The 23,974-nt window shown below is 50.4% G+C and overlaps 1 protein-coding gene across 6 annotated transcripts in view; it reads right to left on the reverse strand.

Moving 5' to 3' along the window:
• Positions 1 to 23,974, reverse strand: part of RUNX1 (RUNX family transcription factor 1) — a 255,027-nt gene that overhangs the window by 55,934 nt on the left and 175,119 nt on the right. For all 6 annotated transcript variants that reach the window (XM_030330210.1, XM_030330208.1, XM_030330209.1 and 3 more), the window contains one exon: positions 7,953 to 8,057. In XM_030330210.1, coding sequence (XP_030186070.1) covers positions 7,953 to 8,057 — 105 coding nt within the window. The remainder of the gene's footprint in view (positions 1 to 7,952; positions 8,058 to 23,974) is intronic.

Here is a 23,974-nt window from a genome sequence, read left to right on the forward strand (position 1 = left end):
TCGGGGCTGAAGGTAATAAAACAAGTTACTCACAGCCAGATAATTTCAAAAATAAATGACAAAATGGGGCGCCTGGGTGGCTCAGTCGGTTAAGCGTCTGACTTCAGCTCAGGTCATGAGCTCGCAATTTGTGGGTTCGAGCCCCGCGTCGGGCTCTGTGCTGACAGCTTGGAGCCTGGAACCTGCTTTGCATTGTGTGTCTCCCTCTCTCTCTGTCCCTCCCCCGCTCGTGCTCTGTCCCGGTCTCAAAACTAAATAAACAGTAACAATAAAAAAAAAAAATGATGAAAGCTCTTTCAAAAATTTACAGAAGAAAAAAAAAAAACCACAATGGTATCCAACATATCACACATGTGGGTGCATGTGGATATGTCCGATGTCACACAGGACGGAGTCTCCTTCCCCCAGGGAAGGGGGCCCAGAGACTCGGCCTCGAAGGGGCCTTGCTTGTGTGGAACTTAGGGCTCTGCTTTTCGGACAATATTTTGTTACCCCTTCCAAGTGGGAGCTAATTTAGAGATTATCTCATCCCATCGCCTGGTTGGTCAGAAGAGGAAAGTGAGGAAGAAAGTACTTGGGATAATTGCTTGAGGTCACATCCACTGGCCTGATGGCGTCATCGTGAAACCCAGGTCCCCCGTTCAGGACCCAGAGACCTTTCTACATGTTTTAAGATTCAGAAATGGCAGCCTCGAGAGAGACAGATTCTTTTTTCTCCTTTTAGCACTTCATATAGTAAATTCTAACAAGGGCTGTGATATATTAGCTTAGATCTTGACCTCACCGGGGTGAAACTCAAGATAGTGCTTCGGTTTACAATGGCCTCGATGGAAAGAGAAATCCAAGGTAATGGTCTAAATTTCACTGCCTGCTTCCTCTCTCCTCTTTCTCCTCCATTAGACTGTGAAGGTGCCCAGATCGTTTCCTGGCATTCTCACTGGTACCTGGAAGGGATTTTTGCCCCTTCCTTTCTACAGCAATGTAAATACCATCTAGAAAATCTTAGTAACCTTGATATAAAATAGAGCTAGTTACCAAGAGGTCATAGGCCTCCCCAGGTCTTGGTGAGCACCGAGGAGGGATTATCCCTGTTTCCAGGGACAGAAGCATACTTCTCCCAGGATCTTCCTCTATTCCCATTTGTCCAAGGGACCCTTTTGGACCTGGGCCTGAATTAAGTCCATCGAAAACTCAAGGGTCAGGGAAATCTTTATATAAAAGTCTTCTTAATCTTGTTTCATACTACTAAAAATAACGAGCAGAAAGAGGTTCTAAAATTCATTGGAAACACTCAGGCACATTATTATTAATCCTTGAAAAGTTGCCATTGCTAAGTCTTGGGGGTTGTTGGGGAACTCAGCACATGAGAATTACAGTACCAGAGAAAGTCACCCCAGAATGTCCATCGTAGCACCGAAATGCCTCTCAGAGTGGGGGGGAGGGATATTAGGCAGTAGAACATTTCCTCTTCTTTGACCCTCAGCCTGTCTCTTACTTTATATCTGAGTGGGAGGGAAGACACAAATCTGATATTTGAAAAATCCAGAGGATTAGGTAAATCACTGTTCATTAACTGGAAGAAATGCTTAAGCAGTTCTGAGCAAACAAAGCGCCTGTAGACGGATACCTGCAATCCTGAGCTCACAGATCTGTAAAACTGCCTGGCCTTCCACTAACCATTTGGTGGCAAATGACACAAATTTTCATCTTTCCAGAGGGCTGCACCCGTATATCTGGACCTTCCAGGAAGCTCTTTGCCAAAGGTGGAGGGGGGGCGGGGGCACAAGACTTGGACTGTTCAAGTGATCATTTTGGTACATTAAAACAATTCTGTTTTCATGTTTCTTTATTTTTGAGACAGAGAGAGAGAGAGAAAGAGAGCAGAGCATGAGCGGGCGACAGAAGGAGGCACAGAATCTGAAGCAGGCTACAGGCTCCGAGCTGGCAGCACAGAGCCCGATGCAGGGCTCGATCTCACGACCTGGGAGAGCCTGACCTGAGCTGAAGTCAAATGCTAAGCCGACTGAGCTAGCTACCCAGGCACTCCTCATTTTGTTACCTGATTCATCTTTCCTGCATGCCAACACTGGAGGCCCCTGCTTCACGTCCGTCCCCAAGCAGACCCTGGTGACAGACGTGGAACCAACCATCGGTACCTGTGACCACATGGCCGTTCACCGGGTCCCGCCCTGTGTCCCAGGCTATATTGCATTACAACCTCATCCAAGGGCGAATGCGGGTTCCCTTCCTGTCCAATGACTGCCAAGGCTATGAGGCTCGGCTTTCTTGAAGACGGCTGTATTTGAACCAGAGTCGGACTGATACACTCTCCTAATAAAAAATTTCTGAAGCAGAAATTTCAATACAATGAAGCGCAAGGAGGGGTTGGCGCAGTTCTTCAAAACAGACCGTGGCGGCTGCGGACGGCCGCGTCTGGGCTGTTTCGTTTCGGTTCTCGCTTACTGACCCTGTGACCTTGAGCGAGGGATGTCTCTTCTCTTTGCTTCCACTTCCTCACCTGTTCTCGCAAAGATTAGATCAGTTGACGTACGGGAAGCCCTTTGAATGGTGTTGGGCAGACAATCAGCACTAAGTGTTAGCTATTATTGTTATTAGGTGTCTTTATGATTAAGAGAAAACAGTAGTTAAGGAAACCCTGTGCCTTAGTCGCAAGGGCAATCCGCAAACACTTCTGCTCATCCCACACTCTTCCAAGGAGACTCCATCTCAAATATGTTTAGGCTCGTTATCGCCACCGTGTACCGCTACCTTCCACGCGTTCCTGTTTTTCCCTCCAGACACACTCTCCGTGTTGAAGGATCTTGTTTCTTCTGTCTATCGGAGATCTGCTGATTACATTCAAAATCACAGAAGGAAATGTATTTGTGTGATGTGACCTCCACAGAGTCCTTAGCAAAGCAACGGAGCGATGAAGAGTTAGGCCCTTCGGTGGACCTATTTTAACTACGATTCCCTGTTTTAAGGAAGCGAGCCGGCAAGAAGGCTGGTGCCCCAGAAAATGGCATTTTCCGAAGTTTTTCAGGAACGGCTCCACCTAGCTCCCTGTTATTGTGAATTCCAAGCCAGCACAGCAGTTACTGTGAAGGACTCCTTTAACCTGAGGGCAGGTGTTGTCCCAGAGATGGCCAATATTTGTTTTATTAATCTTTTCAATTTTTAATTAGGTTGCTCAATGTTCCAGAAGTTAACAGCTATCTGGCCAGACAGGTAATGGCTTGTGACATCAGAAGGACTCTCCAGTCCGCACCCCTGGGATCCCCACCCCCTGCCCGTCGGGTCACTTAGGGTCCCAGCTGCTAACTCTCCTCAATCTCTCCTTAGCAAAATGTCTTCCTCCACGGCCCTGGGCCGCCACACAAATTATTTAGTCAAACAGCTGCAGAGAATGTGCTTCGGTATCTCAGTATTATCATATCACAGATCCATGGGCTCGAGCTAGGAGTTTTCATTAGATCCCCTCAAATATAAAAAATACATCAAAAACAACTCTCGAGTACCGTTTTCCTGAAAAAGCTGGTCGCCCTGTCTCTCCCGCGTAACGAGAAGACTTTTTCTTTCAATGTGTTAACAAGCCACAAAGTGTGGTTCTGTCTCCGTCCTGGAAATGTACCGTCATTTGCATAACAAGCCACCCAGGATTGTTGCATCTGTGTACTATCTACATACTGCTGCTTGCAAGAACCGATCCCCACAGAGAAAATGCCTGCGGACAGTGCTCTTTCTCCATAATAAATTTAATTTTTCATCAACTGGTAATTTCTCTCTTAGTCTGACATGAAAAATAAATCTCACGGAGTGTGGAAAAAAAAAAAAACCCAAGTTTTGACTCACTAAGTGGCAGGTCAGTTACTGCAAAAGAGCAAAGTAACCATCTGAAGTGAAAACGGTTTTCAGTTCTCTCTGGAATACATTTTCTGCTGTACCTTTACCACCGAAACCCAGGAAAGTGGGGTGGGAAGGACCAAGTTATCCCTTTGGCCTAGAAAAGTCAGCTGTGGCATGCTCTCTAATTCATAGTCCTTTTCTTTCTTTCTTTTCTTAACGTTTATTTATTTTGAGAGAGAGAATGCATGAGCCGAGGAGGGAGGGGCAGAGAGAGAGGGAGAGAGAATCCCAAGCGGGCTCCACGCTGTCCGCACAGAGCCTGACACGGGGCTTGACCTCACGGACCGTGAGATCGTGGCCCGAGCCGAAATCAAGAGTGTGACGCTTAACCGACACAGCCACCCAGGCGCCCCCACTGTTCTTTCCTTAATCACCTGAGCGTCAGGTTGAGTGAGATAAGCTTTCCTTCGGGTTCTTTGCATGAGTGTTTCAAGTTAAAGGCCTCCATGCCTGCAATGGAGCACCACCATTTGCCCCTTTCAGACCATCTTACAGCTGGGATGAACGCGAGAAGCCCTATGAGCTATCGCCTCATTTAAAACACGAGGGTGAGAAGCCAGCTTAGAGACTTTGGCATAGGTGGTGGACAGATGGCCCAGGGAGATGAAGAGGTGAATGGACAGGTGGACAGGAGAACAGGATGAGGCACCAGGAACCCCTCATTCTCCTCCTGCCTTATTACCAACTACTTTTTCTCAACCAAGGCATCATTTCATTTCTCTGGGACTTTCCCTTCTCTCTGAGGCCACGAGGCCCGGAGGCTCTCTCTTCAGCTCCCCCGCTCTTTGATGCCATGAAACGATAGAACTTTTCAAAACGATTGTACTTGCCAATGCCAGGGCCACTTTGCCATAACTACATACTGGAATATCATTCAGCCCTGATAAGGAAGGAAATGCTGCCATTTGCAACAACATGGATGAACACTGAGGATATCATGCTACGGGAAATAAGTCAGACAGAGAAAGACAAATACGGGATGATCTCACATGTAAAATCTAAAAAAAAAAAAGAGAGAGAGAGAGAAGAACTCATGGAAACAGAGAGCCGATCAGTGGGGGCAGGGGCAGGGGATGGGGGTAGAATGAGTGCAGGGAAGTAGGCAAAGATGGTGAAGGGGTACAAGCTTCCGGTTGTAAGATGAACGGGTCCTGTGGATGTAACGGATAGCATGACGACTATGGTTGACAATACTGTGTCGTATAGTTGAAAGTTGCCAGGCAAACAGATCGTAAAAGTTCTCAGCATGCACACACGCACGCACACACTATTTGAGTGGATGGATCTGTTAACTCATCTTGCCGTGGTAATCGTTTTGCAATATACACGTACATCGAATCATCATGTTGCAAACCTGAAACTTACACAATGCTATAGGTCAATGACATCTCAATAAAGCTGGGGGGAAGAAAAAACCAACTCTGTTCACTTTCTCATTAAAAACAAAATGGCTGCGAGCAGAACTTCATCAAAAAGTAGTTCCCACCTTGAATCGAGATGTTCACATAACGAGGAAAACAGCATACTAATATTAGCAGTGAAGGGCCCCACCCTTGCTTCCTGGGTGAATAGAAAAGTCAGCATTACTCAAGCCCCTCTGGGAGTCTGTGTGCATTTAATTCTCCTTCTAGAAGACCTTTGTGAAACGCGAGACTGTCTACTTGGGACTGTAACACCTCTCTATAGCATGCTTAGCACCTCCCATCTAATTTTTCCTAAGACCCCAAATTCCATTTGGCAGGAGAGACGCCATAAAAATGGATGCCTCTGGAGCAAATCCCTTCTGTCTGTTCAAAGAGCCCTTCTCAATCGTGACCGCTTTCTGGAGTTATAAAACAGCAGGGGAGTCAACTGTATACACAGGCAGGCCCTTACAATAGCATATTTTCCCCTCCGGCTGCCAATTCTTAACAGTCAGAGCGACCATCATTTGTTTTTCTCAAGTTCAGCCACCTGGATGCTTCTTTGAATGTTACAGGAAATACAAGCAGTGGGGCAAAAACCTGCCCTTTTTTCTGCATGAGAGAATAACAGAGGTAGAGGTATATCAAGGGGTCACCTGGTTATAAAGCTTCTTCCTCCAGGCGGGTCAGCGTTTGAACGGTCTGAGTCGAAACTACTGTTTCTATTTTTAAAGACAGAGATTCTACAACCACCCGAGTGAGCCTCTCTCACGACTTCGCGACCCCCAGAGTCATTTTCCTGACACCTCACAGCCGCCTGCATGCCCCCTGCCCCCCAACCCTGGGCTTTGCTCGAATCTAAGCCTGCTTCCTCTTTGGTCCTCTACAGAGAGCCAAGGCGCCTGCTGGGTGTTTCTGTTCCGTTATTAATATGACAGGGTCACTATGAGTCTTCAGTTTGCCACGCCTACTTTGGAAACCTACAAAGCTGGGTTTGGCTGTCACTGTGTGGTCCTGTGCTTGTGGCCTGGCTGTTCAAACACAGACTGGAATCAGGGGGATGCCACCAAAGTCCCAGAGTTTCCTGAGTCTGGGCATGACCCGACAGATGGTCTCCGTGACTTCAAGAGAAAAAGCGGAGAGGCGGTAACCGGGGTCAGAGATAAAGGGAGTCACACGGAGCAGGCAGGCTGCACCCAGGCGCTCCTCGTGAATGGAATGCCACCTCCTGGGGGGCTCTTCCTGGCGGGTGTCGTTTCCCTGTGGGGTTCTTCCCTCTCTGAGGCACTGAGAAAGCTGAGGCAGCACATGGGATGGTTCTATGTGACCACTATGAGGCACGACTTGGGGTGAGCACAGGGTGACCTGTAGAGTCACGCCCGGGGGCGGCCTTACAGCCCCATGAGCACCCCCACCACGAGAAAGGCCCCTGGAGGACAGCCCCGCCGAACAGCAGCCGCAGAGGCGGGCAGGGAGCCCCTCCTGCGGATGGACAACGTCTCCCAAGCTCATCCTCTGTGCCAGGCACAAAGCGTTGTCTCTTCCTGTCCTATAAAAGCGGCCCTCACTATTATCTCCATTTTGCAGATGAGGAAACTGAGGTCCGGGGAGGTTCCGTAACTTGCTGAAGGCTTAAGCGCGTGAACCAGAACTCCACTTGTTTCCCCCCACCCCCAACACCCCCAGAACCCAAATTCTTAACCAGTCCGTTTTACGACCTCGCCTCCCCGCGTCTCAACCTCCAGGCATAAGCACTGTTTTTGAATCTCTCCCACCAGAAGAGACAGTACTCATTTTCCACCCCGGGGACCTGATACGGTTTGGAGGCATGCAGATGATGGGTAGAACCCAGCCTCCGGCCCGGGGAAGGGTGTGGTTCTGGAAAAGAGTGTTACTCTTGTGTTTACTCAAAGATAGTCATTAAGTCACCGTGAAAACATCTTTCTGCAGACTAAACAACCCCACTGCTTTTTAAAAAAGCTTTCCTCACAGGAGCTTTTTTTTTTTTTTTTTTTTTTTTTTTTTTTTTTTTTTTTTTTTTTTGGTACCGTCTTTCTATATTTACTGGTTTTCCCCCAGGAATTCTTCTGCCCTCCCATTCTCTATTTTAATCAATCCTGTAATAAGATTCTGATCTATGCCACAGAAAAGACATGGTCATTTTCATAGTTTTCATCTCTGGCCTTAACAAATGAATAAAAGGCCAGCATGGATAGTAATCACTACTTGTGGTCCACTCTGACCCTCAGGTATTTTTTTTTTTTTTTGGGGCCACCCCTGCGGCTGGCCATTCTTCCATTTACTGTTCGTTTCTGATACTGTTGAACTTCACCGTGTATTTGAGGGACTAGTCCTTAGTTTCATGCAGCCCCGAAATGCTTCCAACACACATTTGACTCAAGCTGATTTGCTTCTGCCTTCTAAGAGAATGCTTTAAAAGGAGCCCAGTGCTCAGAGACAAACTTTGACGACTGTCAACGATAAAATTCTCTCTCCCTGCAGGAGCCTCCTATCCCTCTCTGACACAGGTTTTAGCCGCATTTGAGCAACGTCAGTCAAACCCAAGGATTCTGAGATACCGTCCCTGGTGCCTCAGTGTCCCAGCCCAGAGGTTTGCCAGCCCCGAGGGGGGGGCCCACTTACTTCGAGGTTCCCGGGGTCCATCCACTGTGATTTTGATGGCTCTGTGGTACGTGGCAACTTGTGGTGGGTTCGTGAAGACCGTGATTGTCAAAGTGAAGCTTTTCCCTGTTGGAACACAAAAGAGAACACACAAAACAATGAGGTGATGGCCTGGATATATCCGCTGGGTAGTTGACCATTAATTTATGCTTTCCAGCCATCAAACTGGAAAGGTGGCACTTCTTGGGCACAAGTTGGTGGTTTTTCCAACACTCCCTTGAGTTTGGCTTTGCTTAAATTCCAGAATGCACACCTTTGGTATTTGTGTAAGATGTTAACACTTCGCATAGTTACACGGCTTCCGTTTAATCATCAATAAAACAACACAGGATCAAGAGAGATTCAGCTTTGTTTTCTTTCAAGCCAAGACTCCAGGGAACATGGGATCGGATTGGCTGCTATCCACTCCCCCAGAGCTGGTCCCCAAGGAGTGAAAGAAACTGTATCCATCTTTCCCTTTTTTTTTTTTTTCAATATATGAAGTTTATTGTCAAATTGGTTTCCATAGAACACCCAGGGCTTCATCTTTCCTTTTTAACATTGCTTGCCCCTTCAAGGATTGGGAAAGACGGAGTACCTGAGTTTGGGAATAGGCTAAATTCAAATTATTCTCTCTGTATTTCAAAGACACTAATTGCTGGTGGACTTTAAATATTATTATTATTTAAAAATTTTTCTTAACGTTTATTCATTTTTTTTTGAGAGAGAGAGAGAGAGAGAGAGAGAGAGAGAGAGAGACAGAGTGTGAGCAGGGGAGGGGCAGAGAGAGAGGGACCCACAGAGTCCGAAGCAGGCTCCAGGCCCTGAGCTGTCAGCACAGAGCCCGACGCGGGGCTCGAACTCACAAACCGTGAGATCGTGACCTGAGCCGAAGTCGGACGCTTAACTGACTGAGCCACCAGGCACCCCTAAATATTATTTTTAAATGCTAGATGCTATTTGGGTACTCATGGGATTGGCCAGACAAAATTTACAGTCAACAAACTGACTTCACAATATGTAACTGACAGACTGAGATTCAATAAGGACTAGAGACATATACACGCACGGGGATCTCCACCCAAACACTTCACATACATGCATGGGACGCAAGCACCTTTTTATAACATATGTCTACCGCCATGGTTTTAGTAACTTTTAAAAACTATTTTAAAATATATATATAACTCAGAATACAGTGACTACTGTATAAATACATAAATAACTAACAGAACAGAAATATACCAACAATTAATATTAATAATATAAGTATTAATATGCACATATATTGATCATTAAAAACATTTTTTGGCTAGGTGGTTCAAAGGACGAACTCTTGGTTTGAACTTGGGCTAGCTGACCTTTGGCAAGGCCCCAGACCCCTCCGTGCCTCAGTGCCCTTACCTGGAAAATGGGTACATATAACATTTTCTACCTTATAGGGTTTGGAGGAGGTTAAATGAGTTCATAGGAGTAAAATCATTAAAATGGTATCTGGAGCATGATATTTGAAGGTGTGCGTGCGTGTGTGTGTGTGCGCGTGCGTGTGTGTGTGTGTTGTGCTGGCTTTTATTATTTTCCTTTTCTGTTCCTCAGAGTTCCCCAACAGGATCCTAAGGTTTGACTAAGCATGGTATTTGGACCACCCACATCACTGCAGTGGGTCTCTATTTAACAGTTTCTCCTCTTAGTCATGTATCATGAAATGAAACCTAGAAGAAATGAAAGGCCCACCCATCCCCCTATCTGTTCCCAACCCACGTAAGACTCAAATTGTCTTCCTCCCCCAAGTTAGAAAGAACAGAGTATCTTCAACTGTCATGCACGTTTTCACACCAAGGAAAGCTACAAAAAAGCTCAGTAAAAACACAGGTGACCCTTGAACAACACAGGTGTTAGGGGCAGCGACCCCTGCCCTGTTGAAAATCCATGTACAACCTTTGACTCCCCAAAAACTACCGATAGCCTACTGCCTATCTGAAGACTCACCGATAACGTAAACAGTCGATTAACACGAATTTTGTATTTCAGGTATATTACACACTGTGTTCTTATCATAAAGGAAGCTAGAGAAAAGGAAATAGTATTATTATTCTTATTAATGTTTGTTTATTTTTGAGAGGGAGGGAGAACACAGGGGAATGGGGAGGGGCAGAGAGAGGGGGGAACAGAGGATCTGAAGCGGGCTCCGTGCTGACAGCAGAGAGCTTGATGTGGGGCTCGAACCCACGAACCGTGAGATCATGACCTGAGCTGAAGTCAGACGCTTAACCGACTAGGCCACCCCCGCGCCCCGAAAAGAAAATATTATTAAGAAAATCGTAAGGAAGAGAAAATATGTTTACAGTCCTGTACTGTATTTATCAAAAAAAAAATCTGCATGTACATGAACCTGCATGGTTCAACCCATGTTGTCCAAGGGTCTACTGCGTAATCTTTGGCCACAGCAAGCCAGTGATTCCTAACCATGAAAAGTCCCCAGTGAACCATCCCCAAGGATCTGCATTCTGTCTACAGTGAAGCCTGCGATAAGAGGAACAATGACAAGTAACCACTGGATGCTGAAACCGGCTTCGTCCGGCCTGGCTTTGCAACCACAGTCAAGGCTGACAGGCCAGGCGGCTCTCTAGGGAGGGGTGCTGAGGGGCCTAGAGCACTGGAGGAGCCCAGGAGGCCCGGCCCACAAATTTATCTTCCCATCAGCTGCTCTTCTCTCCTGGAACCCAGAGAGGATCCCTTTTGGGCTTTAGGGATTTGCCATCTTTAGGACATCGTTCAAATGTGGCCGGGCGATACCCCAGATCACTTCTCCCCTTGGCATCTCGCTGAGGTAGGGGCGCGTGCAGAAGGGGCTGCTGGTCAGGCCTGGCGAGGAGGGCACGGCGATGTGGAGGGAGCACCCAGTTCAACTGCCCATCTTGGTCAAGGGAGCAAAGGCAACTATGGCCCAGGTGGCCCGTCCACGTGGTCCTCTGAGCCCTACGGCCATCCACCTTTTGTCAAGAACCCACAAAGTGGGGAGGCGCCTGGGTGGCTCAATCGGTTAAGCGCCTGACTTCAGTTCAGGTCTTGATCTCCTGGTTCGTGGGTTCGGGCCCTGCGTCGGGCTCTGTGCTGACAGCTCAGAGCCTGGAGCCTGCTTCAAGTTCTGTGTCCCCTCTCTCTCTGCCCCTCCCCTGCTCATACTCTCTCTCAAAAATAAATAAACATTAAGGAAAAAAAAAGACCCTACAAGAGGTATGGACCAGTATTAAGACTGGATCCCACACCAGCTATTAGGACCTTCTCCCCGATGAGCCCCCACCCCGCGTTATTTCTTGCTCACTCTTCTCTCTCCCAGCTGGACTCATGGCCACGGGATTTCCACTCTAGGGTCTGTCTTCCTCCAGCCCCCTGGCCAGCCTGTCAAGGCTTCCTTGCTTTGCCCATCCCGCCCCCCCCCCCCCCCCCCCGCTGCTATGTTCCTGGCTTCAAAGTCGGACTCGTGTTTCAGGCAGTCTCCCCACATCTGCCTCCAAAAGCGGTCTTCGACTTTGATGGGGACTGAACGGGTTTGTGGCCGTGAAAGCCCAAGGACAGGGATGGTGGTCCAAGACCACCGTGCCTTTCTCAGAGGAAGGTGGCAAAGGATGAGGTGGCAGCAGGTGGCTTCAGGGTAGAGGGGGATTGAAATGGATTAAAAACAAAAAAAAAGACCTTGAGGACACAAGCAGTGAGTAATGACGTGGCCCCAGGGACCCAGTAGGTCTGGGCGCATGAGGGGCCGGGCTGTTCTTCCTTCCAGAGGCTTAGATACGAGTTCATGTAACAAACGCTGTGACCTCTTTGGATCTCAGTCTCCTGATCTGCAAAACAGGGAGCCCGGGGGTCGTGGGATACCCACAAGGTCACTTTCAACTCACGGTATCTTCTGAGGACGCAGCCCTCCCGGCGCCCACGTTCATGTGCATGTGTGTGCCTACATGTAGCTGTGCCCCCGTGCGCCTCCCCCATCGCCTGTAGTGTCAGCATTTCAGGGTCCGTGAAAATACTGTATTACTTTTCTAGAGCTGCTGTAACAAATTTCCACAAACCGACGGTTGTGGGGGGGGGGGAGGCTTAAAACAACTGAAATTTATTGTCTCATAGTTCCAGAGGCCAGAAATCCAATATCAAGGTGTCGGCAGGGCCGTGCTCTCTCTGAAGGCTCTGGGGCAGAATCCTTCCTTCCTTGTCCCTGCTTCTGGTGCTTGCAGGCAAGCCTGGGCTTTCCTTGGTGTCCAAGTTCATCATTCAGCTTCTGCCTCTGCTGTCACGTGGCCTTTGTTCCCCTGTGTGGCTTCTGTCTCCAAATGCACTTCTCCTTATAAGGACACCAGTCATTGGAGTTAGGGCCCACCCTCGCCCGAGACGTCCTCACCTTACTTGATTACATCTGCAAAACCCCTATATCTAAGTAAGGTTGCCTTCTGAGGTTCCCCGTGAACATGAGTTTTTAGGGAACATTATACAAGCTAGTTCAAACACCGAATGTCGTCAGAGTTCCAGTCTTGACATTATTACTAACAAGTTCTCTACAGGCACCTGTATATTTTACCCTCTGAAATGGTCCCACTCCCTTGGTAGCCCTAGTGAATCATCCTATCCCTTTTTTTAAACGTTTATTCATTTTGGAGGGCGGGAGGGGGGAACGCACGTGCCTATGAGTGGGGGAGGGGTAGAGAGAGAGGGAGAATCCCAAGCAGGCTCTGCACTGTCAGCGCAGAGTCTGACGTGGGGCTTGATGTCACGAACGGTGAGATCACCACCTGAGCCGAAATCAAGAAGTTGGACGCTCAACCGGCTTAGCCACCCAGGTGCCCCATACGATCATCCTAATCTTGATTTCCTAAATGACGACAAAGAATTAGTTTTTATAATATTGGCATTTTCAGATTTGTGTAGAACTTGCAACCTTTCACGCATTTTCCTCTATACTATTGCACCGGGTCCTCGGAATGGTCTCATGAAGTAAACAAGAGAGATTTTATTGTCCCTCGTCAACAGGTAGCAGAGCCAAGGCTCGGGGAAATTCCGTAACTTGCCCCAAGTCACACAGCCTGTATACACAGCAGAACCCAGATCTCTCAGCTTTACACCCACTGTTCTTCACGTTGTCGTCAGGAAATCCCAAAACCCGATTTGCAAACTCAGTGACAGCAGCACTGGGAGTCCAGACTCCTGGCAGGCATACTTCCCATGCTCTACCATTGCCCCAGAAAGTGAATGTAGCCCCCGTGACTTCACTATACCCACACTGTGCTCGACAGCTAACCGTGAGCCTGGGTTATAGTTCAGAAGCAGCTTCTTACGGGGCTGAATTTGGGCTCCTGGCAGCCGAGCATTTAATGCCACCCCCCCCCCCCCCGCCCCGGGCAACCACAGACTGGCCTGCTTAATCGGGAATGAAATCCAACCAAGGTGAATACTTGTGAAATTGCCGCCCATAATTCTAACTCTATCATTTTATTTACGCCCATCGTTTTATGTGCAGTCACAAGAAATGTGACCGTCCGTCCAGCAAGAGCCACTAGCTGGGGCGTTCTGGCCCCAGGAACGTGCTGTTCACGACGGTGGGGATATTCTGCTTGCTCCCCTCACAATGGGCTCTTGTTTACGGCTTTGAGCACCAGGACATCTGCTCATGACCTCATAGACGGAGGTAATAAGTGATGACACTTTGTTCACAGGTGTGTGTGACATTTTTCCACTCTGGGAAAACTCTGCCTTCGACTTCCTTGTGTTCTTCCGATCAGACCTGGCACCGAGCTTGATCACTGGCGAGAGTCGGCCAGGGGGCACCCGTGACTGCCGTTCGGAGCCTCGGGACCCCCCACGCGCTGCCCTTCACCGCCTCCCGGCCCTTCTTGGCTGGCACCTGCAGTGGTGGTAGCTGCCCACCCCCCCCAAGAGCACACGCGCTGTTAGCCGGATTCCCTCATTAGAATGACCTATGGGCCTGGTATTTGAAGTGCGTGGGTGTGGAGAGCGAAAGAGGCTCAAGTGTTTTTCTCAGCAGACTGTAGCCAGACTGCTAAGTCAGAGGAGAGCAAAGGAGAACGGACCGGCTAAGTAACCGCCGTCCCCGAAAGTGGCTCTGCAGGATGGAGTGCGGGCCTGGGAGGACGGTGCTGCCGTAGAGAGAGCTGATTCGTTCACTCGTGTGGCCGGAGAGGCTCGAAGGTTCCCTGCATCCCTGGCTTTGGTGCCAAGAGACCAAGAGCAGAGGCCTTGGCGCCCCGAGGTGCGCTGCTCTCGGCTCCCGAGGGGACAGGCGGCAGGCTGCAGGTGTCCCGTGTGGGGGTCCACGGTGGAGCGAGCGCCCAAGGGGCGCACAGAGATCTTCCTTCTCCAGCTCACAGGGACCTAACTCAAACGGCAGCCTCAGCTCTGGCCAGTGGTCGGGTTCCAGGAGGAACCGGTTTAGAAGCTCAAACGCTAGGACCGAATGAGGAGGCAGGAGCTACACGACAGGGGACGGAAGGGTCGCCTTATGCTCAAAAGCTGCAAAAGATAAGGCACTGAGTATATAATCTGGTGGACGAGGGCACACGCAGAGTGTGGGCCCTGAAGCCAGAAATGCTCGTTTCCGTATCTCTGCCACATGCTAGCCGCCTGACCTTGAGCAAGTCACTTAACCTCTCTGGGGCCTCAGCTTTGTCATCCGTAAAACGGGGGCGACACCAGTCTTTCCATCTCATCGTCTCATTTTGCAAGTTCAATGAAGTAACGAATCAGCACACACTAGTTCAATTATCGTTAAAGACGTGAGCAAGGTGATTCCACGAAGACGGAGGTGTGGGCGATCCGGGGAGGAGGAGCTGGTGACGAGGCACGTCGAGGTCTGATGGGGTAGGTGGGTGCCGGGCAGGGGGCACCCTTGAAGCTCCACCTGTTTTCCCCAGGAGTCCCAGCAAACGGAGGCAGAGCACAGAGGGCAGCAGACGGGACAGCGGCCCGAGCCCCGCGGACACGTCAGGAAAACTGCACGTTCAACTGGAATGTCAAGTTCACTCCTGCCCCGCCAGCTGGCGGTCTTCGTGAGGCACAACCGTGGCTGGCTGATCCGCCTTATAAACAAGCTGGGCCAAATGCTCCCCGGCGACCATGTGTCGCCCCCCTCGACGCCAGTGTGTGCATCCGAGTGCCAGGACAAAACACTAACTGCTTTATTTAGTCGGGAAGAAGGTCACGGGGGAGTCTTCCCCGACGCTTTCAGGCGGTCCCACGTTTCCAGGCCTCGGGCTGCTGACCTCTGACAGCCACCTGTGGTCTAATAAAGCCGCAGCTGGACGCTGCAGTTCCTTGTGGCCCCAGCACAGACTCCGATTCCTCACCGCATCTGAGAAGTAGTCAAACCTCAGGAGTGCTCCCCAAGGGGCCGAGGGCGGGGAGGGGAAGACAGGGCGTAAAGGCCGCTCGAAATCGTTCCTCGCCCACGAGTAGAATAGCAGACGCAGAAGCTGGGGCCCTGTCACATCACGGCAGTGTCCTCCTATGCCAATGGCGTCAGGGGCAGCTCTCTCAGTCCTGTCCCGTTGTGACTGTCCCTCCCTGGGTTTGGTTCGTGGGTATAGCCCATCTGCCTGCATTGGCTCCTCGGCCGCTGGGCTGTGTTTCTGTCACTCTCCTTGGGGTAGGTTTGGACCTGAGACTCATCTTCTCCTTTCTGGGCAGTTTCACTGGGATGTGAAACTTGCCCTTTGTCACGCAAGGGAAGGCTGTCCGCACAGAGGGCCATCGGCCGTGGGGGCCGGAAGGGGCAGGGGGCTGCGGGGACACACCGTCATGACATCTTTCACTTGCGTGGGCATCTCTGCGGGAAAACTGGCTGTGCTCACGAACTTTAAACACAAGTTTAGAACAGTCAAACGAAGGAAAAAAAATGCAGCTTTAGAAAAGCAAGAAAAGCCCGTGAAGGCTCAGGTTTTGCTCTTTGCAGATTCTGGAAATCCCAACAGATTCTGAAATGTTGCAGGAAGAGTTCTCCTTTTACCGTAGAGATTGTGCCGGGTCTATTTTTCATCAAGGATAACTAAGTATTAAAATTAATGCACCCTCAGATTCCAGGGGAAATCTGAACTGGGGGTATTTTTCACAAAGCACTTTTTTTTTTTTTTTTTTTTTTTGAGACAGAGCGAGCGAGCGGGGGAAGTGGGGCAGAGAGAGAGGGAAAGAGAGTATCCCAAGCAGGTTCCACACCCTGCCGGACGGCGGGGTTCCATCTCATGACCATGTGATCATGACCTGAACCGAAATCAAGAGTCTAATGCTCAACCGACTGAGGCACCCAGGTACCACACATTAAACATTTTTAAAAGGTGCTTATTTATTTATTTTAAGAGAGAGCGAGAGCGAGAGAGAGAGAGAGAGAGCATGCATGCAAGTTGGGGGAGAGCCAGAGAGAGAGAGAGAGAGAGAATCCCAAGCAGGCTCTCCGTCCATCCCAGTGTGGGGCTCGATCTCACAAACCATGAAATCATGACCTGAGCCATAATCAAGAGTCAGACGCTCAACCAGCTGAGCCACCCAGGCGCCCCCTACACACAAAGCATTTTTAATTTACATTTCTTACGTTTTCCACTGGAACAGCCGAACAGCCAGAGTTCATGCTTTTGCTCTCATCCATTTCCTCATCTAAACACCACTATTTTTGACAGGGGAGCTGTCAAATGATTTACATGAGGATTTCTGGATAGGGTACAAATCCTTCAAGTCGCACAGAATTTCCTACTTTCTCTAAATTGAACTGAAATGAAGAGGTCCGTGTGTATCCACATGCGGGCAAAGGGCCCTGTGTGTTTGCAGATGTGTTGATCTAAGGTAAGGGTACCTGCATCCACACGGGCAGAATGCAGACGGGGGGCCCATGCTGCTGGGCCCCCCCCCCCCCCAAAGTCTCCTGACATGGACTTGGAACACAGAACTCAGTTTTCCATAAAAAACAGCATTTGGTGGGGGGGAGGGAGTGACGGATTGTTTGAAAAAAAGCATTGTTTTACGTACAGAAAGCCGAAAACGTGCAGAGCATTTTCTCTGGAAATCTCCTCTGGAAGTCGAGGACAGGGGCAGCATTTTATTCATCTTCGTGTCTTGTCCCGAGGCAATAAAAAAAGGTTTGATCACTGGATCAGTGAATTATCCCATAAACTTTCAATCTGACAGCTGGTTCTTTACGGCGTCCGATTTCACTTTGAAGGCGTGGCTTTCCTTTTTCGTGGCACCGGTGTGAGCTCGGCCTGACCAGGGGCATGGATGGGCAAGCCTTCTTCTTCCTGGAGAATATTTACCCAACCCCAAGGCGCCACGACACTCCTGTGACTTTGCATTCCTTTCCCCGGATTTCACGGTCCCTCCACGATCTTCCCTTTTCTTTTGGTGTCACGGTTCCTGGGCATCTTGGTGGAGGAATCAAGTTTTAATCCTTTTAGCCCAAACACTTCCAAGACCCTGAACTGCGGCCGGGGGAGCCCTCTGGATGGTGACCCAAGTCCCCCAGGGGAAATCGAGCCAGAGGCTTACATAGTCGGCAGGTGATCAAGGTAGCCTCGTCCTAGCCCTGACTCTGATAGTGCGATGGCCGGCTGCCTCAAGGATACAGCCCAACCCCTCACGACGCTTCAGCAGAGACCCAGGAGTGGACATTTAGAAGGGAAGGCAGAGCTGGGGTCTCCATTCTGCCTCCAGCCTTTCAGACCCCACAGCGGCTGCTTCCGGGAAGGCAGGTGGTGTGGCGGCTGAAAGAAGGGAGAAGCTCCAGGCAGGACTGGGGATGTGGCAGGCAGGGCCCGGCAGGAGCGGACTCTGGGGACAACGACGTTCACCAAATAGGATATCTACAAACTGGGTATGCACACGTCCGAGGCTGCCTGCGGGCAGAAATGGCGGTTTGCGGTCTCGAAGGCCCCGAGCCTCCTTTCCCTTTCTACATCTGCAAGCTGCCTATCTTTCTGCACTTTGTATCTGCTGATGTCAAGTCCCTGCCTAAAAGCATGTGGGCGGTTCTCCCTTTCCCTGGGACCAGGCCCAAGTCCCAGTGTGGATGGAGGTCCAGGCCTTGAGCCGCTCTCTGGGTCTCATCCTCCTCCAAAGCCCTCCCCAGATGGCCACTGGAGCATCTTCTGGTTCCTCCACGGGCAGGTGTTCTTGCCCGCCCTGTTTCCTCTGCTCGGACACTCTTCTTGGTGCCTTCACCTGACATCCTGAAACGTCTCATCGGAGACGGCAGTTTGTCCGGGAAGACAAACTTCACTAGGTTCTGCGCGACTGCTCATCTGCTTGACTGCCGGCCCCTCGCTAGCTCCCAAAGGCTGCGGTTTCTCTTTGGCTTAATCTTTGTATCTCCAGTGGGGACCCAGTGCCTGGAACACAGTAGGTGCACAATGCATATCCGATGAATGGATGAATGGATGAATGGGGGAATGAACGGAGTGCCCTCATTAAATGACCTCCGGGCGTGGGGGTGAAGTCTCAGAAAAAAGCAACGGACCCTCTACTTCCCACACTGGAAGCGTCCGAAGCCTGTGCGAGACTTACCAATTAAAACCGAGAACACAAGGTCCACCCCATGTCAAAAAATCCAGCCAATGTCTGGAACGATTATACTACTGTTATTGTATTTACTTATGAATGTTTGTGAAACTCCCGCTGTGTCTCAGGCACTCTCGTTTTATGAGGTTCTTAGCAGGATAAAGGAATTCCTCGCATCCAGAAGCAAGAGTGGAAAACAGCCTCCTTCCTAAGTGTCTGATTCAGGGACTCACGTGCTGACCTGCTCTCTTCCCACCTCCCTCCGTGCTTCTCACGGCAGAGGGAAGGACATGCCCGGGGAAGCGGGATCTCTTCTTCCTGAGTCCTGCCACACCCACATCATCTTGTTCCCATCATCCGGACACCCTTCGAGGCGTGCGTGAGAGGCACAGCCACGCCCACTGTACAGATGGGGAGACTGAGGCCAGCACATCTTAGCGAGCCCCGCAGGCCTCGGACCATGCCGCGCTACCTCCCGTGGACCCACAGAATCACGGCGAACAGACGTGTGGGTTCTAGGTTGCCCCTGAAAATCAGAGGCACGCTGACTGGGAAGCAATGGCTTCGGCGTAATGCAGAGCCCGTGGATTTGGACAGAACGTGAGGCGACAGTATGTAGTAAGATACTTTGCCAAGCAATAGCCAGATTAATTAATTCTCCATTTATAGATGGCCAAAAGAAAGTGCACGAACGTTCGCTTGCAGTTTCTAAAAATGCTGTGATACAACCTTAAAATGGCTCCCGGTGGAACAGCCAGCATGTCCTTAAGTACGGTCCAAGTCCAAGGCAAGCCGCCGTGGTACTACTATAAAACTCCCCAAACTTGGGTGGAGTCAGCAATTACCGTGCAGGAAGAATGTGACGCTCCTGGGTGCCAGCCGGTGGAGCCCAGCGACAGGACAAAGGGATTATTCTGCTTCATCGTGAAAATGCAGTGTTTATTGTTAAAATACGGTGGGGAATTAAAGGGGCATGTATGAATCCTAAATATTTGCATGCCATTAATGTTTGCACAAAAGACTTGGAATGGCTAAGTTGGGAGAACGTCTTTTCCCATGAAAAACGTGCCTCAAATTACAGCGCATATTTAATTCCGCCTCCGCCACCGCTCATCTGAGATCTCAGGACCCGCTGTGTATAACTCTTTCGCGACCCGAGACCTCCACGCGGCCGGTGAGCAAGGGGAAGGGTTGATGTCCCTCCTGGAAAACTTGTCCGCTTGGATAAACAAAACAGCAGGTCCCCGTGGCTGTCGTTTGTTACGAGCTCACAGAGTTTCCATCATCTGCTCTGCAGAGTTCCTGTCACTGAAGCACATCTACCGAATGCGAGGCAGTGACTCCTGCCGTGTGTCCCTTGTGTCAGGACATCCTCCCTGCACCCACCCCCGCTCCCGAGGACAGAGCCAGAATCAGGCCCAGAAAGGTCGAGTGACTTGCCCACGGATGCACAGCTCCGTGCCAGCGTTCTGCACCCGGGGCGATCCCCTCCCCTCCCACCCCCGCCCCCAGTGGCACTTGGTGACACGTGCAAACATTTGTGGCTGTCACAGTTGGGAAGGGAGCTGCCACCGGCTACTGGGGCGAGGCCAGGGATACTGCTAACCATCCGACAACACCCAGGGCAGCCCCACAATAATGAAAACTCAGCCCTAGATGCTGATAGTATTGAGGGTGAGACACCTTCCTCAGCCGAGAATCCAGAAAAGTCCGTGCACTAACCACGAGGCTGTACTTCCCGAAGAGTCTGGGAGCCGTCACTCGCCGGAAGACGTTTAATGAGACTCCGCTCTGTGCCAGGCACTGAGGATACCACACGGTGCTTTTCTAGAGCAGGCTCAGATCTTTTAGGTTTTTGGAAATTCTTGGGGGTCCACCTCTTGGGAGCGCCAGGCACATCCTCCCGTCTTTTTCGTGGTGCTTGGGTCTCAGTTACCCCCGCAGTGTCCCCGTGCATGCCACAGCTGTTCTTGAGCTCTTTCCCCGGCGACCTTCACTCCAAGCACATGGGCTCGGCACGGCCCCCAGCGCAGATGCTGCCCGTGAACTCCCATTTCGGCAGCCAGCTATCTCTAATTATTTGACATGCCACAGATCTCCACGCTGAATCTGGGGGATGGTTGCTTAACTGGGGGGAGCCTAAAGGGGAGCGTCCGTGGGGCAGGAAAGGTAAGAGTGGGGGTTTCCACGCAGGGCTAAAGCAAGCCAACGGAAACCAGGGAAAGCACTCCCGGCAAAATTTCTTTGAGAAATTCAGCCTGCAGCCGACGCGACCTTGATGCAGTTAAGAACCCCTTCAGATGTTTTTCAAGTCATCTTTCCCTGAATCTCAGGATGGGAAACAAGTGAGAGCAGAACTAATGTTGGGGCAGGTGGGAGAAAGTTCTGGAAGAGACCCACCTGTCTGTCTGTGGTACCTGGGAACCCAGGGCCATCTCAGAGACGGCCAGCAGATTGGGCCCCTTCTCTGCTGCTTTACGTGTTTCCTCCGTTTTTTTTTTTTTTTTTTTTTTTTTTTTTCTTTCCCAAGGTGTGCAGACCAAGCCCTTTCTGGTGTCTGTCAGTGATGCATGCCAGGACTTTGCTTTCAGCACTTTTTAGTTCAAGGGGACACTAGCCGTTCACACCGATTCATGTTCCCAGAGTGGTGGATCTGTGGTCCCGGACTGCAGCACTGTGCGGGTGGGGGTGTTGAGCACTGAGAAGCCAGCAGGGTACTTTCACTGGTTCCCAGTCCCTACACCTGTGGGACACTCCTGAGGGACCGGCTGCAGTATGTGGACTCTTCCAGGAAGAGCTTCTCCTGCCATGTGGCCCCACACGCAGCCACTCCTGGCCTCCACACGTCCCCCTGCTGCCCGGGGACGTTCATGTTCAGAGATGGGGCCGATGCATGCATCTAGAACACCCATAGGTTTTCATTTTTAAAATAAGACTTTACTATTCAGTGATGTTTCCGAATTTTATTTTTTTTACTCTCTGTGAGCTTTTGAATGTAAGTTTGTCATGTATTTTGGGGAGAGGCAGAAAGTGTTGGGGGTAGGGGGTAAGGGAGGTATTTTGCCACTTCTCATGAATGAGTGTGATGCTGGATGAGCGTTCTCAGTCTCAGCACTACTGACGTTTCAGACGCGTGACTCCATTGCCAGTGTGTGTGGGGGGTGGGGGGTGGGGGATGGGGTGGCGGGTTAGCCTGTGCACCGCAGGGTGTGGGGCCCCATCCCTGGCTTCCACCCACTAGAGGTTACCAGCACATCCCCGTGCCAGTGGCGACAGCCAAAAATGTCTCCAGATGCTACCGAGTGTCCCATGGGGGTCAAAACCACCCCAGTTGGGAACGACTGAGTGAGCCCATCATCAAAATGGATAAGCAGAAAGACGGATAAAATACCGACTGTGGCCTGCCCTGAGGTTTCCAAAGGCATGATGAAGACAGAGCACCTGGAAAGACCCAGCAGTGTAGGCACTGGAGATACACCACTCAAAGGGGCAGCCAGAGCCGTATCATGGGATGAGTTTAGATCGGCTTCTCATTAATTACAAATAAATAGGGCGCCTGGGTGGCTCAGGCGGCTAAGCATCCGACTTCGGCTCAGGTCATGATCTCACGGCTTGCGGGTTCAAGCCCCACGTTGTCGGGCTCGGCGCTGACGGCTCGGAGCCTGGAGCCTGCCTCGGATTCTGTGTCTCCCTCTCTCTCTCTCTCTCTCTCTCTGCCCCTTCCCTGCTCGCTCTCTGTCTCTCTCTCTCAAAAATAAATAAACATTAAAGAATCAAAAACATTAACAGTAAATAGATACTGACTGTACTCCACACAATAGTTTCAAGTAGAATGAAGGAAAAACAACCGTAAAGACCCAAAACCAGTGCCTTGAGCGAGCTGGAATGTTTCCACCTCCCAACAGGCCCATCCCTCGTCGCCTCGTCTGCCGAGATCTGATAAGCACACAGATCACCAGCTGAGCTCAAACGCCCATACTCCTGTGCAGTGCCTTCGAGCGAGCCAAGGAAAGTCTCCTTTGTTTGCATAAGGTGACTCAGTTAGGGCCACACAGCACCCTGAGAATGCCCGCCAGCACTCGCATTAACCAGACCCAGGAGTTTCCTTGGGTCAGGAGGCTGCGGGAGGTGGAACAGTCTACGGCTGACGCCACCCACACATCCTTAATGACGGTCTGAAATCTCGAGGTAAAAGCAGGGATTCATCTAAGTTGAAAAATCAACAGGAAATTTACTTCCATCTTCTTTGAGAAGCACACAGTTTAAGTAGCTTCTAGACGCACGCTTCCACACCAAGGACATCGCGAGACACCCGTTCTGGCTCCAGCAGCTGAGAAAGGCCAAGAGCCTCTCCAAGAAGGATGTGGGGATCACTTCGTGACTTACGGGTCCTCGACCCCCGGAAACCCTCACTAGAGGAAGTTCTCCGACAACACGTGGAGCTCCTGCGTGGCATCTGTGCCCGACAGAGGCTGGGGACACGCTCGAGTCCCAGATGAGCGCGGGGCAAAGCGCACGCCACGGGGAGCTCCGTTCGGAACACAGACCGAACGTACCTCTGCCGAGCGAGGGACTCGCATCAGAACTGCTGTGGTGATGGGGGCCAGGCGTTGCCTGAAGTCCAACTAATGTGTGTATATGAAAATGTTTTTCTTTTTTTGGTTTCTTTATTTTCGAGAGAGAGCGCAAGTGGGGAAGGGGCAGAGAGAGAGGGGACAGAAGATCTGAAGCAGGCTGTGCACCGTCAGCAGTGAGCCCGACGCAGGGCTCAACTCAAGAGCCGTGAGATCGTGACCTCCACCGACTGAGCCACCGACAGGTGCCCCTACAAAAATACACATCTTGAAGAGCCGCGATATGTCCCCCACGCCCCGACAGTGAGTCGGCACATTTGGAAGTATTCACAGGCAACTCATTCAATCTACGCTGCTCACTTACTAATTTTTGGTAATCGCATCCTTTAGCATGCGTGTAGTGCCAAAGATAATTTGGTCCAAGAAGGCTTTTCGGTGGGGCTACATGGGCACACGCACGCACACACACGCACGCACACACACGCACGCACTGACTGAAAGCCCAACAGATCCTTCAAAAACACATAACCTCTTCATACTGACAGGACGTGACTGTTTATAAACACCCCCCGAGTGATCCGAACTCGTTTTATAATCATCAACAGAAAGCAAACAGTCAGACAGTATATTCTCTCTCTTTTCCGACAAGTAATTTTTCTTTTTCAGAAGAAAATAATAACACAGAACATGCTCTTCCCTCACCAATCTTCTCCACCCTCTCTTGCCCCTCGCCAACCGGCACAGAAAGAAAATACAAAACTGATTTATTAGAACCAGAGCAGCGTCGCGGCCGTTGGCCGGACCGCTGTTTATGTCTATAATGCTTGCCGCTGAAACAGGAAGCTCTAAAAATCATTCAACCATTATTTGTCTCGGAGGCGC

This window comes from Lynx canadensis, chromosome C2 (genome assembly GCF_007474595.2).
Source record: "Lynx canadensis isolate LIC74 chromosome C2, mLynCan4.pri.v2, whole genome shotgun sequence".
In the NCBI taxonomy this organism is placed as follows: Eukaryota; Metazoa; Chordata; class Mammalia; order Carnivora; family Felidae; genus Lynx; species Lynx canadensis.